Here is a 17128-nt window from a genome sequence, read left to right as displayed (position 1 = left end):
GTATCATATATGTAATACTCCTATATTGGCAGTACTCTTAATTTTGCTTATGCGATTGCGTCGAATGACAACTATCCATTGGCTGTCATTTCTTTATTCATTCTGAACATTTGGAATAAACTTTTTTGTTTACTTAGGCCCTGTGCCAATTGATAGAAAATAGAAAATTTTGACGGATCAAAGTAAAAATTTGACACTTCTCGTGGTGAATACGAACGTCAAAATTTTACCTAGCTCATGGGGCTAGGTAAAAATTTGACAGCTTATAACCATGTATACACATAATATTGCTTGGCGGTAATAACGAGTGAACATGAAAATGAAAGCTGAAACAGCATAAAAAAAGCGTACGTTACTTGCAAATTATAAAATAAATATAAATTTTAAGCATTTCAGCAACGCACAAAAATAAAGCTTTCGCACGAGCGTTTGTTTGGTTTTTCAACTGTCAAAATTTTACTCTGCATTTGGCGCAGCAAAATTCAATTTATTTGTACACCATAGCAAATTTTTCCACCCCGCATTCTGTTTATTCCGGCTTTGAAATGGGATTAACCGGAATGTATAAAGAAACGCAGCCATTGTTTTGTTTACATGTTTGAACGTAAATATTTCCAGTTTGTGAAAATTTTAATATTTATGGAAACACGAAATGTACAAAATAATGGAGGAGAACCTAATGGAGGAAGTGAAAAAGTAAGATGCAAATTTTGCAAAGAGTATCAGCAAGTTAATGATTTTTCGGGCGCAATGTCAAACGAATTGTGTGTAACTTGACGCATAATCATCGTTGACGGTGATGTTGACGGTGGGGTTAAGGCCTCGCCAAAAAGAATCTATTTTCTGCGTCACAGGGATGCTTTTGACTGACATCGAAGTTAACTCTGTGATTTTGAATAGAAGACGCCGCATTGGCAACGCATGCATTGCTGCAACTGATAAAAATCGCCCAACTCTCAACTTTTGACGCGCGTGAATGCGGCAAAACAACAATGTATGAAACGAATTCAAACCAGCTAACTTTTGGCCAATATATGAGCCGTTTTGTTTGCGGCAACGTTTTCATTGTGCCGCCTCGCCATGTTATGTGCGTCTTGTCAGTCAAAATCATCCCTGTGACGTAGTAAAGAATTTCCATCTGGCGGGGCCTTTACGCTGTCGCAATGGTATAGGCCCGTCCACATACAACTTTGGCGTTGCGTTGGCGCTGGCGTCGCTTTGACAGCAGCGCGAGTAACGCCCGTGCTTGCTACAATGAACGCGTAGCAGAGAATACTTTGGTCACTAAATTAACACACTAGCGGCAGATAAATAAAAAATTTACATCAATAATTGCATTAAAAACTATATTTCTTGCCCGGATTTAATTAAAAATGAAAATTAAATCACATAATTTTGATTATTTAGAACAGCTGACGAACGACGCACGCGAAAAGTTGAGAGTTGGCCATCTTTCTGCGTTGTGTTGGCGTTGGCGTTGCCCAACTTTGGTTATATGGAGACTTTCATATAAATGCATGTATTCATAGTCAGCTGTCGAAGCGACGCCAACGCCAACGCAACGCCAAAGTTGTATGTAAACGGGCCTTATGTACTTTCACTTTTACAACATGAAATCGATGTTTTCATTGCAATAATTCTTTCCTCACATCTCTAGCTGCACTTCCCTGAAGAAATTGCGTGAATTTCGTCAAATTAGCGGAAATTATTTAAGGTAATTATACGTTTTCTTTTAAGTTATTGCGTTGGACGCCATCGCACAATCAAGAAGAGTTTATATGCATTCATGTTAACGTCAGGTGAGGGTTTTGTGATTGTGTAGATTCATTTGTCGCCTTGCCTGTGGCAACGCATAACGGCGTTTCCCAACTTGTAACATTCGGTCGCACTCCCAAAAAAAAGTCGGACCAGATCCATTCTGGCTATGCTATCCCGATTATTTTTGCAAAGATTTTTTTACACAACCATCCTTCGAAGCTTAGATTTTGGATAAAGAAGATTCCTTGGGGAAAATCTTGGGTACTGCTTCCTTATTTGTTCAATGATTTCGGGTTTTTCTCCAAATGGGTGACCCGATACAAAAAAAAAAAAATGTACAAACACTTAGGGCTGGTTTCTCCAACTCAACTTATTATTAAGTCCAAAAAATGGCTAAACTAAGTTGATTCGGAAAACCCAGCCCTAAGACTACTTTTGACTAAAGTCCAGGTTTGGTCTTAGTCACGAATACGCTGTGTGTGTGGACAGATATCTCCCAACTCAACTTAGTTTAGCCATTTTTGGTGATAGAAATAAGCTGAGGCTTGTTGACCTAAACATTTGGGAAAATGTATTGATTCTATCTGCAAGAGGTATTTCAGCCGATTTGGGAAGCTATTACTAATTTAAATCTGTTTTGGGATAAAACCATAATTAGGAAACGTAAATGCTTTTAAACTATTAAGTCTTCCCTAAATTTGAATTACCAAACAGTTCTCTATTTTTATATTATGTAACCCACAGATTTTTATGACGACCATGTAAAATATATGCCGATTGTGTTAGTCTAGTGGAATTCCATGATCCATATTTAAAATGAGCGATAGTAAAATTCGAGTTAGGCTACCTAATTATACGCCTGCTGAAGAACACTTTTTGCTTACCTTGGTAAAGCAGAAATCAAATGTAGTTGAATCTAACTTATCGGACTCATTTACCTGGGTGACAAAGCGCAAGGCATGGGATGAAATAGATTTGGAGTTCACCAGGAAGTTTGGCTTGAGAAGAGGCGCAAAAAATCTGCGAGAAAAATATGTAGTTTTGAAACGTGATCAAAAGCAATTGGAACGAAAGAAACATTTGGATAGGGTAGCCGAAATATTAGGCTTGGCAACGGACAGCAAAACAAGTGCTGATAGTAATGGTAATTGAAATGCTCAAAAGGGATGAAAAGATAATATTCGAGGGGTAGAGATTTTACTTGTTATTTTTTATTTCTTTATGGTAGCTATAAATACATATGGTACGGAAACTGAAGCAGCTAAAAAATGGTATCATAGAGGATGAACGGCTGCAAGATACTGAATCTAGAGATACTGTAAGTTGTTTACACCGTTGTATAAAAGAACAAATAATAAGTACAAAAAAAACTTTTAGGAGCACCCTAACCAATGGTTTTACTCGAGTTCAGAAAAGTCAATACCAAATGAAAACGTGATATCATATTCTCCAAGTTATTTCAGGACAAATAAAGAGTCCTCGACTAACACAGAGCGCTTATTTTGGGAAAATGAGGAACTGCGAGCTGCAGAAAAGCACAGATGGGATGCAGAGAGACATAAACATGATGTTGAGAGGCATCAATGGGAATTGGAGAAGCATAAATGGAAATTAAAAGAACACAAATTAAAGGAACAGATTTTAGAGCAGGAATTAAAGGTAATTAAGCACATACATATTTCTATTTTATAAATACGTGCAGTTTGCTGATAATCCCAGCCCTAATACACACGTTTTTAATATAAAAATACCACGTCAACTCTAGGTGAACCAGAGCTTTCAGAAGGTTAGGCTTTAATCTTCGTGTATAAACAATTTTCTAAAATCAAATTGACACTCTAAAATTAAATTGATACTTTCGAAAGTACTGTTGGAAAAGATGTAGTGAACCAAATTACTAGTTCAGTACAACAGCTTTATCGCCAAAAACGAATCTATCGGAAATGTAATTGTTTTACTAAACTCTTTTATTTCCCTTTTTAAAACTACCTATCGCTTGCTAAGTCCACTTTCTAAAAAATTATATTTTGATGCAAGAAGCAAAACAATAAACATGCTTCGTTTTCTTAAAGATTGAGCTACTTATTGTATTTCTAACCGTTCACATTCAGTGGTACTCAAATTTGTTAAGTTCCATTTGTTAAGTTCCTCAAAATAATCACAAAAACTTTTCATTATAAATTTATATCTAAGTGGACGAATTTAAAACTGGTTCGAAACAATCGAAAAATCGATGCAGCCAGGGGTGGCACCAAGCCACGTACCTCAAATCGATATTTGTTGCATGGTTTTTTCGTTCGAATACGCTCTCGTTCAGCCCAAAAACGCCCAAAATTGAATTTAAAAAACTAAAAAATATTTCAAATATTGGTCACAGTTTAAGCGATCAAAGCGTCATATTTCATCTAAATCCGTGTAGCCGTTTTATAGTGAAGAGAGGTCTCGCATAGTGTAGGTTTTTAATTTCATCAAATCTCAAATCACCCTTTACCGATATAAAAGATCTTAAGTAAAAACTTTATCGCACATCTACATCTTTATTTTGACCTCTCATTTTTGAAATTCTAAAGAACGCTGAAAATCGAATAACTATCACACAAAATACCTTCCCGTATAATACACATCCATATACAGCATCGGTCATACCCTGCAGCAATTCCGACTCACCCTAGGTTAGCCCTCAGATAGTCCCTATTGTTACCAGCACTAGTCCCTCATAATTCCCCTGCCAATGGTTTCAACTGCAATTTTTAGCAATGGCGTGCCATTGGAAAAGGACCGGTCCAATCAACACTGACCGTAAGATAGTCCTAGACTAGTCCAATTTTGGAGATTTTTTTCGTTGGAGTAAGATTGCGTTCTGCACTTCACAGATGTTTTTTCATATTTCGGAAAAAAATCCTAATTTTATACCCATGTTGCCTCAGATGGCATTTGAACCCGGACCCTCCTGAAAGCTAACAAATAGTGGCAAGCATCTCTGCGGACTGAGCTACAGCCACACATGTTCACTTTGAATAAAGGCCAGACCAAGCGACTGCGACATATACAGGTGGTGGTCTTTAAATTTTTTTTTATTGAATCGCAAGACAACACCACCCTGTCACTGCCAAACTGTACTTTTCGTCTATCTCTAGACCGATTCCTTGGGGACCGGTCGAAAGCTGACATTTTCGATGCAAGCAAATGTCCAATTCTGACCAGTCAAATTTTAACCAGTGAAGTGCTGGTCCTTTACGGAAAACTGCCCGCCTTATTGCTGCAGCGTATCTATAGTGATATTGTGTGCCACTTATGTTTAATTATTTATTTTTAAGAATTTTCAATTAAAATATAGTTCATTCTCAGACAAACCCCATATAAACCCAAGTTTAATAATTTGTAGAAAACTACAAAAAAGTGCTTTTTCTCGGAAGTGTTAGAATTTTTTTGAGTACACAGTTTCTTAGCCCCTTCAATTTTAGTCTGATAATTAGTCTGTTCCAATAGCAGTCGTTCCTATTGACATAAAACCTGTAAGTGGGAACACTTTTGAAAGAGTAACTGAGCAACTGTTCCTAGTCAGAAGTTACAGGATTTAGTCCGGAGTTGTTTTTCCTGTAAGTTCATGAAAAGTGTCAAACGATCAGCTGATTTGCATGTACAAACAAAAACAGAAAGCGGTGAAAGCAAAGAACCTTATATTTGTAAAAAAAATGGAAGTAAACAACGAAATATTTGAATATTTATCGATTTTAATAATTATTTAGTGATATTTCAGCCAAATCCGTGTTGCACCAATGACACGTAAACAAGCCGGCTGACGTTTTTACAGGAAATAGTGCTTTTTGCGTTCCCGTGCACTTCTGCATCTGTTCTCCTTTTACTCTCACTTGAGAGAGTAAAATTGTAGTTTGACAGTTCCACAGGTTTTAGTCCGAAGTTCAAAGGAACAGACTAAATATGCATATTTCAAGTGACTACGAATAATTTTTTAGAATTTTTTTGTCGCATTGGCTTCCATATATAAAAATTCTAAAAAATCTACGGTAACTTTTAGCCACTTGAAACTTACACATTATCAGACTAAAATTCAAGGGGCTAAAAAACTGTGCACTCAAAAAATTCTAATAGTTCCGAGAAAACAGTTTGAAGTTCAGGAGAAAATTTGTTGCAATTTTTTGTAGTTTTCTACAAATTATTAAACTTGGGTTTATATGGGGTTTGTCTGAGAATGAACTATATTTTAATTGAAAATTCTTAAAAATAAATAAATAAACATAAGTGGCACACAATATCACTTTGAAATGGCGTGCTATAGATATGACCGATACTGTACCTACACTTTTAGATTGGTTTTTTTTTTCGAAAAGGTGACCAGCCTAATTAAAGATATTTTCAAACTAAAGCTTTCATTAATTTCTTTCGATTCACACCCATATCTAAATATTTCCGAAAACTTGTGTATACGATAATTAAATTCGACTTTTCAAACAGACTTTAGTCTCTTAAATCTCTTTCGCCTGACATTGTGATACACGTGTGTTTCAATAGCAGATGAACTCATTTGAATTTGATTGTTCAAACACGTTGTAACCCTTCTAAATAAAGGTCAGAAATAAAGAGTTTTCAAACCCGTCCTTTAATAATTCGCCGAACTTATTGAATAATTTGAATGTAACTTTTTTAATAGGTGGCAGCCCTTCTCAAACGTTCCAAATGTTCAGACTAAATATTTCTTAACACTCTTTCGTTTTACTTCCGTATTTATATATTAAAAATAGTCTTTGCGTTGAAAATAAGATTTCTTAACACACTTTCGTTTGACATTCATATTTTAATGTTTCATATAATTTGTGTATAAGTTAACTAAATTCGACATTTCAAGCAGTTGGCAACCTTGTTCAAAATATTTGCAAACTATTACCTTCTTAAAAACATTTCGTTTGGCCCCATATGTTTGTACATGAACGAAAGACACAAGATCACGTAAGAACAAGAGAGTGAAAAAAGTCGATTTTTTTTAGAGGGTTCTACGCCATCTTGCTTCAAGCTTTTCAAAATTTCGATTAATACCAGTGTGCAAACCCCTTTTTATTTTAGTGTGGTAGAATCGACAAAAAATGTGGTAGATTTGAATAAGATGTGGTAGATTTTCCAATTCATATTTTTATTGGGTATACATATCGCACACCGTCGTCAAAAGAGGCACAACTCAAAAATTAGATCGGGAAATATAGGTGCTAGTGTTATATTGTGGTGCTAGTGGATCGTACAGATTCAACGCAATTGATGCTAAAACAAGCATAACATTAGTTAGAGAATATAATCATGGTGAAAAAAATATTTTCATTAATTAGAGAAAATCCTACAGATTGATTTATGTAAAAAAATAGACTAAGTTATTTTTTCATTGCATAATACTTTAGGAAATATGAATATGCGGATTTTTGAAATATTAAAAATTTAAGGCACAGATATATTTAAAACAATATTTTATGATTAACTTTTTAAAAATTTATTGGAGTTATGTGAAAATTGTAAACAAATGTTCTGCCTAAAAATGTGGATGATTTTAAGCCTTGTGTTGAGATTAATCGCTATACATAATACAAAGTACGATACTGGTAGCCACGGCTACTAGACCAGCAACTAGACACCAATTGCCATACAGAATAGGGCCATTGGCCTCTCTCTTCTTATTGTGGCATAAAACGTCTCGCTTCCCTCTTCAGATCCCTATAGCGGCCCCACATAACGCGCGTTGAGCCCGATCGCAGCGTGGCCATGTAGGCGGCATCTTTTTTCTCTACAGCTTCCTGACACTCCTCATCGTACCAGTTGTTCTTTCGGGCTCGCTGAAATCCGACTACTTCTTCGGCGGCGGTACTTAATGAGCTCGAGATGTGGTTCAACTGCTCGCATATATTTTATGCGAAACACAAAATGCCTTCGCGTATTATATATATATGTAGATGGATAAGCGACTTTAATTTTAAAATTTATCTCATTTTAGACTATTTTAAGTAGGGAAGCATACAAAAAAAAAAAAAAATGTAACATCTTTCGTCTGACGGCACTCGGGTGTGGGGCCTTTTGGTATCTAACCAATAACACCAAGCATCCTTGCACAATCAGCTTCAACCAAGGGTACGTATGTAAAGGTGTTTTCAAATGGTCAGTTTGAATTACGTCTCTCAAGGCGGATTCATTGTTTTAGTTCAGAACATTTCTTCCATGGGGTTTTTGTGTTTTTCTCTCTTGGAGGGCCACTGAGAAAAGTTCTGAACGCCTTTGAGTTGTTAACTCAACTTCAACTTACTTTTTTCGTCTGTTGATAGATCCTGTTCGGAACTATAGATAAATGCCTTATGAGTTGCAAGTAATTTAAAGACCGAAATGAACTTTCAGCGACAGTATGTTCCATTCTCAGAAATATGAAAAAATTTAATGAAAAAGATAGAGAATGTACATTAAATTGGGGGTTCGGTATTAGCCTTTCGTACAAATTTAAGGCATTTCAATTAAATTTTTACGTTTCACTTATGTATACGTAGTTAATTATATTAGTTATAACGATGTACGAGTGTACAGCCGATTGGCGTAAATGAATGCATATAAATAAATAAATATTGTTTTTGCAAAAGGCAAAAGTATGGTTGATTTAAATCACCTGCTGCTGCTTAAAATGCTTCGGTTCAGTGACTAAGTCGAGGCGATTGTCTTAAAAGACAAAAATAAAAAAATGCGAAATACAGAAAACTTTTCAATAACGCCCTACTTTAGAATTTAATTGAAGAACGCCCTATTTCAAAATTCGCTTCAGAAACATATATGTAATACTTCTATATTGGCAGTAAGCTAACTTCTCAATGTGTAAGCATTCCGAAATCAAAGCGAGACAGTCTAGTACCGTTTTTGTCAATGTATTGTGTACTTGAGTGCCGTTTTTGTATATGTGTTGTGTACATGTTTATTTATAAACGTGTGTGTTCCTATTCTTTCGTACGTGTTTATTGATATATCTGTACTGTAGTGTTTTCGGACGGTACTAGCTCATTACTGCCAATATAGGAGTATTACATATATGTTCAGAAACGACTTATCTCAGATACCGATTCACATATTCAGCCTCATTGCGAGAGTCGTGCCGAATGCAAGTCGTTTTTCGAGAGTCGAATCGTATCGAAAATTTAGCGTCATTGCCTAAAATTTCCACTCGACTAGTGTATTAAAACGGAAGAACTTGGCAGCACTGCATAGTTTTCGACAATTTTCGTCGTTTACTTATTTCAGCACGACAGTAGACAATGCTAATGTTGTCGAGTCGTACAATTCAGCCTAATTTACGACTTACGCAATGAGGCTGATTTTCAAATTATGTATTTTCAGATGAGATATCTCGTTTTTGAACGAAATTCTGAGATAGGGCGTTCTGGAAAAGTTTTCTGAGATAGGGAGGTTTTGAACCAGCTGCCGAGATCCGAATTTCACATTCTCGGGTAGGGAAATTCTTTTTACCTCCCTTTTATTAGCTCGGCATGTAACTATGTAATATTGATGCGCCTAAAATATGCAGCGATTTCTATTCTAAAGTTACATACCTGATGACAGTACGAATGGAAATTATAATAGCGAGGTTTTAGTTTTTCAAACTATAATTTTATTTAATCTATCTATATATATATAAATGTGAATGTTTGTTTGTTTAATACCTTATAACTTCTGAACCGCGGCACGGAATCGCATGAAACTTTGCACACTTATTTGCTTTTACCCCGGGAGGGTTATAGGCATAGAAAAAATATGGACAGTATAGGAAAAGAGGGCGTGGCACCTCCCATACTAACTAAAATTTTCATGTTGGGAACCGTAAGTCACATGAACTTGAAATTAGGTATGCAAACATATCTAAGGTAGATGCTTATCTTAAGGTATATATAAATGATTTTGTAAAAGGGGGCGTGGCAGATAAGATAGGCGTGGAATTTTTAGACAGTCATAACTTCGGAACTATTATAAGTCCCATGAGCTGGAAATTTGGTATGTAGACATACATATCTATCGTAGGTGCTTATTGTAAGGTATGTATATGTAAATGAGTTTGTAAAAGGGGGCGTAGCACTTAACATAGGCTTGGAATTTTTTATCAGCCATAACTTCGGAACCACAAGTCACATGACCTATTTAATTCCTGCTCACGTGCGGTGAAACCCGCGGCTAAAAGCTAGTATATACATATATATATCAGCTGCACTTCATAGTAGTTGGTGAATAAGGAAAATGAATTAGCAACAAGAGTTTACGGAATGTACATAGCTCAGTGGTTAACGCTTCTGACTTTGAACATCGATTACGCAGGTTCGATCCCTGCTGAAGTCTAGAAAAAATAAGTCTGATGAGGAGATGTGGTGATCTCCGAAATAGCTGCTATAACTTATACCGCTTACGACTTGTTGCTTTTTCAATTTTTCCTAATAAACAATCGCGGTACAAAAGCTCAATAAAAATATTAAATATATATTTTTTAATTAAATAAAAAAAAAAGACATTAATACAAACAAAAATTCAAAAATCGGGCTCAACTGGTCTCCAGTGAATTCTGAACACATAATGGAAATTTTGAACCACTGTGCGCTGTGGTGTAGTAGTTAGCAGTGCTCGCTACCATTACGCAGGGCCTGAGTTCAAGCCCACTTTCCGACCAACATAAAAAAAGAATTTTTTTTCTAATAGCGGCCGCCCCTCGCAGGCAATGGCAAACCTTCGAGCGTATTCTGCCATGAAAATGTTGGCGCATGCCGCAAATCAGAGGAGAAGCTTGGCTAAACACTAAAATATTGTGTAAGCGCCAATCTATTATTAGTATTATTAATTTTGGGAAACTTGTATTTTTTAAATTTATTTCTTTAATTTAATTTTTTTCTTTTTCAATAAGTTTTTTAAATAATGTTTAGATTATATTACCCTACGTAACCAATTTTAAACTTTTAATTTTTTCTGGGTTTAGGTTAGGATATTTAAAAAACTTGAGCTGGTAGAGTAATTCTGAGTTCAGATTCGAATTTAGCTACCAAATTTCTTATAGAAATGGCCAGCCCCAAGCTTAGAAAAAATTTCATTGTGGTCAGTTATTTTAATATGAAAAATATATATATTTTTTTATTTAATTTAATTAGAACTTATTTTTTTTTAATTTTCTTTATTTCTTTTTTAAATAAAGACAGAAATATATATGTACATATCATCGTTTAAAGTACAAAACTGCATATCGTGGTTCTGCAAAACCTCGTAACTGAAACGATATTTGCTCAACGTAAGCTCCTGGCGCCAAGCGCTTATCCATTCATACTACAATATCTATACTTAGACATAAGAAGAAGAGATAATTGTAAATAAAACAGAGAACCGTTTTGAAATAAGATAGGTTTAACTCTATCCTATAAAATTTTGGCAACCTCACATACGAGGTTTTGCATTTCTCGATACGCGGTTTTGTACTTTAAACGACGATATTCTTTTATACTAGGTTCACATATAAGTAGATTATCTTCATTTTCGAGCTTAACTCCCTAATCTGTAATTAGAAAAAGATATTAGCCATACAAAATTCGTCCCTTGCTAATCTGTAATTATAAAATAATCTCAGATTTAACCGATACATTTTCGGTGTCCAACCTGCTTTTATCGATTATTTTTGCGAAGAAGAAGAGAAATGCCAAATGTAAAAGTAAACAAAAATGGACGCTGGCAAGGAAAAGAGGTTTGTAAAGGTATTTTTAATAAAATATTAAGTTAAAACATATTTAAATTGCTTTATATAGCAGAAATAAGTGATCACGGTGGCACAGAGAAGAAACATAACCTTTCCTTGAGATGAGAGAATAACAAGCACAAAAAATTTGACGGCTAATAATCTGAGATTTGCCTATGTAAACGGGGTGATTAAAAATCGTGCTTTGATTGAGATAATATTTATATGTGAACATACTTTTAGTTTCATTTAATTTTAAGTTATTGTATATTTTAGATTTTATTGTTTTAATTTCATTTAGTTTTTAGAAACTTATTTTCCCTTAATTTAATTAATAATTAATTAATTTTTTCTTGTTCATATTTAATCTACATTATATTATATTAAAAAGAAATATTTTTTTTTTAAATTTCGTTCAGTTTTTAGGAACTTATTTTTGTTTTCTTTATTATTTGATTTTTTTTTTAATTTTTAGTCTATATTGTTATAAAAAAAAGAAGCAATATCATTGACAAATACAGAGTTTAGGAAGAGCCTGCCGGAAACTATACAAAAGAGACGGAAAATAATTGGTCCACATTAAACACATTGTAACTTTTTCTGTCTGAACCATTTATTTTTTACTTTTTGTGATATATCACTGTGAAAACGTTTTATGTGAGGGAGCTTGCGGTTAATGACTGTGAGAAATGGAATCGCTAACGAAAATAAAGGCCAAGCGGAGTTATTTATGCAATTTTTTTTGTTGAAAAGGTGAGCTAGAAAATTTAATTATGGTGCAGAGGAAATATATGATGAAAAGGCAACGAAGTAAAATAAACGAGTATAAATAATAGCAAGTAAAACTATTTTTATTCACTCAAATGATAACCTTTATAAACTTTTTTTACAAACTTTATACACTGAAACTTTTTTATCACTACTCGTATTCAAGTCAAAAAAGCTGCGGAATTCAACACTTGATTTTCGGTAAATCTTCTTCCCTTCAGTAAATTAACTATATTAACTAGAAGCAAACTACCGAAGCAATTAACTCGGTATTTTTAACACGATAAGATCTCCTCGCAGATCTTTAGTTAGTCTTTTGAAAGACAGAAAAGAGGTTTAAAGAATTAATAATTGTTAATTGTCTTACGAAAGACAATGGATATTTTTATTTTTATTTATTTGAATTTTTTGTTCACATCAAGATTTTTCGCCCACGCCTCCTTTTTTGAAGCAAGTTAAGTAAAAGCTTGTTGCTATTCACCCAATTTCTCAATGGGTTGCTTCTTGCGGTGCGCTCACCAACGCACACTGTGCCAAAAGTTCAAAATTAAATGATTTCAGATATTATGGTATTCTGGCTGACAAATATTCAGCTACTAACAACGGCTATTTTTATTACGGAAAACTATGTATATGAAAAAGTTTAAATTTGTCAGTAAAAAAAATTTTGTCACCGATACAGAATTGGGCTATAAGTCAGTCTAATGAATTCAAAAGAAAAAACAACAACAAAAAAATCTTTTTTGAGGTCGAAAATCGCGGCGTATATTTGTTTGCCTTTCGAAGCATTGATCTATCCTTTGCAAGGCCCAGTAATCAGCCGTGGTGCTGCTGAGCTGGGCGAACGTTCCAAAAGCTTCAATCGCTTGTTTTGTATGGAAAAAGGTTTCTCGTGCAAATAGATTTTAACAATTTAGAATTTTTGTGAGAATAAATTAAAAATATTTGACATTTTCGAGACCAAATAATTTGAAAAAAAAAAAAAATCAAATCAGCTGCTCTAATGATACTACCTATTCATTGTGCCTTGGTATTGGTTGATGTTTTTTCACAGTTGCCGTTTTCGTTAACAATAATGAAATCCAATTTAAATATATATAAAAAAATGAAATTCGAAGCAAATCTGGCGTGAAGCGTAAGCGATTAGACCGGATTCAGTTTCTACATATGTAAATCATACCGTGTTCCGAACACAACTTTGAGTGAATAATGGGGGGATAACTTTAGGAAAATGGTCCCATCGATTAGGGGGTAAAACAAGTATTACTTAGCATAAAGGTAGAACTCTAATTTTCAAATATACCACTCTTACGGTGGAAACCTCCATAGCTTTTATGTGCACGAAATTTGTATGTATTTGTTCAGCCGCTTGATCACATTTGAAAGATGATAATGCATGAGTTAATGCAAATAAAGACGGTTTATGCAGATAAGCGACCGTCAACCGTATAAAATGTATGTACATATATACATCGCATTTCTTTCATATAAAAATAAATCCGGAAAATTTCTTATATGGAAAAAATGCGTTGGATAGTCAGCAAAAAAAATGCTCAAAAATCAACGCGATTTGTTAGACATTTGAAATTTGCACCTTATTATACTAAAACTTAATCGGCTATAAAACTGCATACCTGAATTGTTTTTAGAAATTCGTATTAAAGAGTTCGCGATTTTGCTGAAACTTTGCAGATTTTTCTTAATTTTCGTACACTTTCATTCTTAGATTTAAATGGGGTTTACTAACATATAAGCCATATTTTAATACAAAATTAGTAAAAAGATTTTAGCATGTAAAGCGACATTTAAATATCTGCATACATACATATACATACATACCTAACCAATTATGCATGTACGCTGAATTCGCCGACAAGCTTTTTTAAAAACGAAATACATTAGTATCTACAAATTGTTAGTAATTTTCATTAGAGTTTGAATAACTCCTTTCACTAAATGGCTTTGAGTAACTTTAACGAGACCTTAACTTATTTTATTTTATTCTATTCATTTTAGTGCAGTTTTGACAAAATCTTCATGCTAAAAAATCTTTTGTTACACTACTTCATTTTATTCCTTTGATTGTACAGCTTAAATAAAAGCTTGTTTTTAAAAAATATATTTTTTTTACATTATTTTATTTTATAATTTTTAGTCCATTTATAAAAGCGTTGTATATTAAAAAGCGTTATTTTATTTTATGTACAAAATTTTGCAACAGATATTAAAATAATTCAACTTGCAATGAAAGAGAACAGAAGACTTGGCAAGCACAATGTTGTTTGCTTACGTTTTGTATAAACATACATATGTACATATAGCAGCAGTTAATTTTCTTTAAAGAAATGGCGTGTCGTCCATTTCCGCTCTAGCATGGCATATATTTAGGCGCAATATTTAACTTCTTCTGGCGGGGCGACATCTGGAGTCTTTTAATTGTATCTCCTTGATATGATGCCTACAACGAGGTTCATATCTAGACTAGGAATAGCTTTGCTACACTACCGCCGCGGCGCTCCGGCAGCTTTATTAATTTTATAGTGGTTTTACGTTCTTTGGCAAATTACGCTCTGTTAGCCATAAATCTTACTATTTTTTGACCGCCTTTGAATCAAGACCCCTGCACCATATGGAGAATTCATTTACATTTTAAATTGCATTGTCATCGTGATTGGAACTATGCTGAAAATTTCCAGTCTCTAACTTGTCGGGAAGTCAGTTTAAAATCGATTGGAAATTTCCGCGATTTGCGCGGGATGACCAAGTTAAATAAGAGGCTTATAAAAAACAAGCAAGAAAGTCTAAGTTCGGGCGGAGCCGAACATTAAATACCCGGCGCAAGTATTAAATATACGTTTTCCACCTTTCCGAAAGCTACCGCTACATGATAAGCCGGGGTGTATAAATTTTAAGCAAATTAGCGTCCTTAAATTTCGAAATATTGAAATTTCGGACATTTCTGAAATTTACCGTTATATGAAAAGCGGCCGTAATTTTAGTCCGATTTCAATAATTTTCAACATTTTCCAAAATTTTATCATAAACGTATTTCCTGGTAAAGAATTGTTCCAAACATCAATTTTGAACAAATTAGCTTTAATATTTACTGATTTATCGAAGATTTCGTATTCTTCTAAATTACCGTTACATCGGATGTGGGCGTGGTTATTGTCCGATTTTAAAAAATTTCGGCCATTTGGTATCCTGTACCAGGACCAACAACTGTGCCAAGTTTGGAAGAAATTGGTGCAGCGGTTACCAAGATATACACATGTAACCATAAGTGGGCGTGGCTACGCCCATTTGCCAAATATTCTTATTTTTCGTCTAAAACTCATTGTGAATATCAATTTTGAGTCAATTATCTTCAGTAGTTACTAAAATATCGCAGTTTTCGCATTTCTGAAATTTACCGTTATATGGGAGGTAGGCGTGGTTATTGTCCGATTTCGCCCATTTTCAATACTATCCGTCCTACGCCCAGAAAAAGTCCACGTACCAAGTTTCGTTACGATATCTAAGTTTTTACTCGAGTTATCGTGTGCACAGACGGACGGACGGACGAACGGACGGACGGACAGACAGTCACCGCTTAATCGATTTCTCTTTTCATTCTGAGCATTTATGTATACATTTGTCTATATCTATCTCGATTCGTTTTGCCTGTTACAAACAACCGTTATGTGAACAAAGTTATAATACCCTTGTGCACAAGTGCGCTCGGGTATAAAAAGAGTATTTGCTCGTGAGAACCACCCTCTGGAGTTTGTGATAAGCATACATCAGTGGTGCACAGCGTCGACAGAGCTACTAATACCAGCACAACATTTTTGTCTTAGCATGCGTACACTAGCCCAAGCAAACTAACTCGCTGGTAGCGTCGCAACTAGAGATGGGCACGGGACTAAATATTCAATCTCGATCCAGCCCATCCCGAAATTAAATTTCTACATTTTACGTTTTTCTAAATTGTCCCGCGGGTCCCGAAATCTATGACTAATTAAAAAAAAATTTTTGTTATGGTTTGCTGTTCGTTTTCGTCTAAAAAAAAAAAACATAAAAAGAACTTATTTCATTAAACGTTTTAAGGAAGATTTTCTGAATTTCCAAAGAATGCAGGTTTTATCGGGAGTGTCGGGAAAGGATTTTGGTTCCGTCCCGCCCGCAAAACTTTAAAAGAACTTCCCTATACCCGGCTCATCCCGGCCAATTTGAAATCAGTACAATGGGTGGTCGCATACACACACGACTTGTATGTATGTGAAAGGTGAGTAGATCCCGGAGACTCCTGTGTGCACCACTGGCCTACATTGTGCACAGTTGACTTGGTCGCCTACTTGCGACACTTCATTCGGTTTCTGCTACGATGCGTAAGTTCAAAGCAAACACAGTGAAACAGAATTCATTAGTTCAAAATTTATTTCCGTGAGTGCAGCAGTGCTAACAGTGCTATGAATAGTATCGGTGAGTTATATGTATATCATACCTATGTTCATATACCTATTAACCGGCTTAAAATATTTCCCAAATATTTGTAATAAAGTATGTATAAGTACATAGTACGAATGCTCAATAAAAGTCATCGATTGATATTTAAATTCGATTTTGTGTCTACAAACTTCTCAGCCTAAAGGTTAGGCGTGTTGGTGTGTATTGACTACTAAAGAAGTGTTGCATTCCTATAATGTGCTGCTAAATTAATAAAATGTTGCTGCAATTTACTTTTTAGTAAAAATATATATGTAATCGAAATTTCATGTTCTCGGTGTGCGGAAAAAATACCTGAAAGCAGTATTTACAATAGGGGGTACATTTTTAATATACATACTCATAATTTTTGTTGTGCTACTCTTCAGTTTGGTTCAAAAA

General features: G+C 34.6%; 1 protein-coding gene across 2 annotated transcripts in view; it reads left to right on the top strand.

Annotated features, from left to right (window-relative positions):
* The first annotated feature begins 1147 nt into the window (after positions 1-1147).
* LOC118735765 overlaps positions 1148-17128 on the top strand; it is a 29453-nt gene continuing 13472 nt past the window's right edge. The window contains exons 1-5 of one of the 2 annotated variants that reach the window (XM_036465712.1): positions 1148-1166; positions 1658-1714; positions 2503-2902; positions 2987-3076; positions 3136-3417. In XM_036465712.1, coding sequence (XP_036321605.1) covers positions 2999-3076; positions 3136-3417 — 360 coding nt within the window. In that variant the 5' untranslated portion in view covers positions 1148-1166; positions 1658-1714; positions 2503-2902; positions 2987-2998. Of the gene's footprint in view, positions 1167-1657; positions 1715-2502; positions 2903-2986; positions 3077-3135; positions 3418-16630; positions 16724-17128 lie in introns of those variants that run through there. The other variant, XM_036465713.1, reaches the window with a different exon arrangement.

This window comes from Rhagoletis pomonella, unplaced genomic scaffold (assembly GCF_013731165.1).
Source record: "Rhagoletis pomonella isolate Grant_MI unplaced genomic scaffold, Rhpom_1.0 Rhpom_scaffold_00003, whole genome shotgun sequence".
Lineage (NCBI taxonomy): Eukaryota > Metazoa > Arthropoda > Insecta > Diptera > Tephritidae > Rhagoletis > Rhagoletis pomonella.
This window is presented reverse-complemented; position numbering and strand designations above follow the sequence as displayed.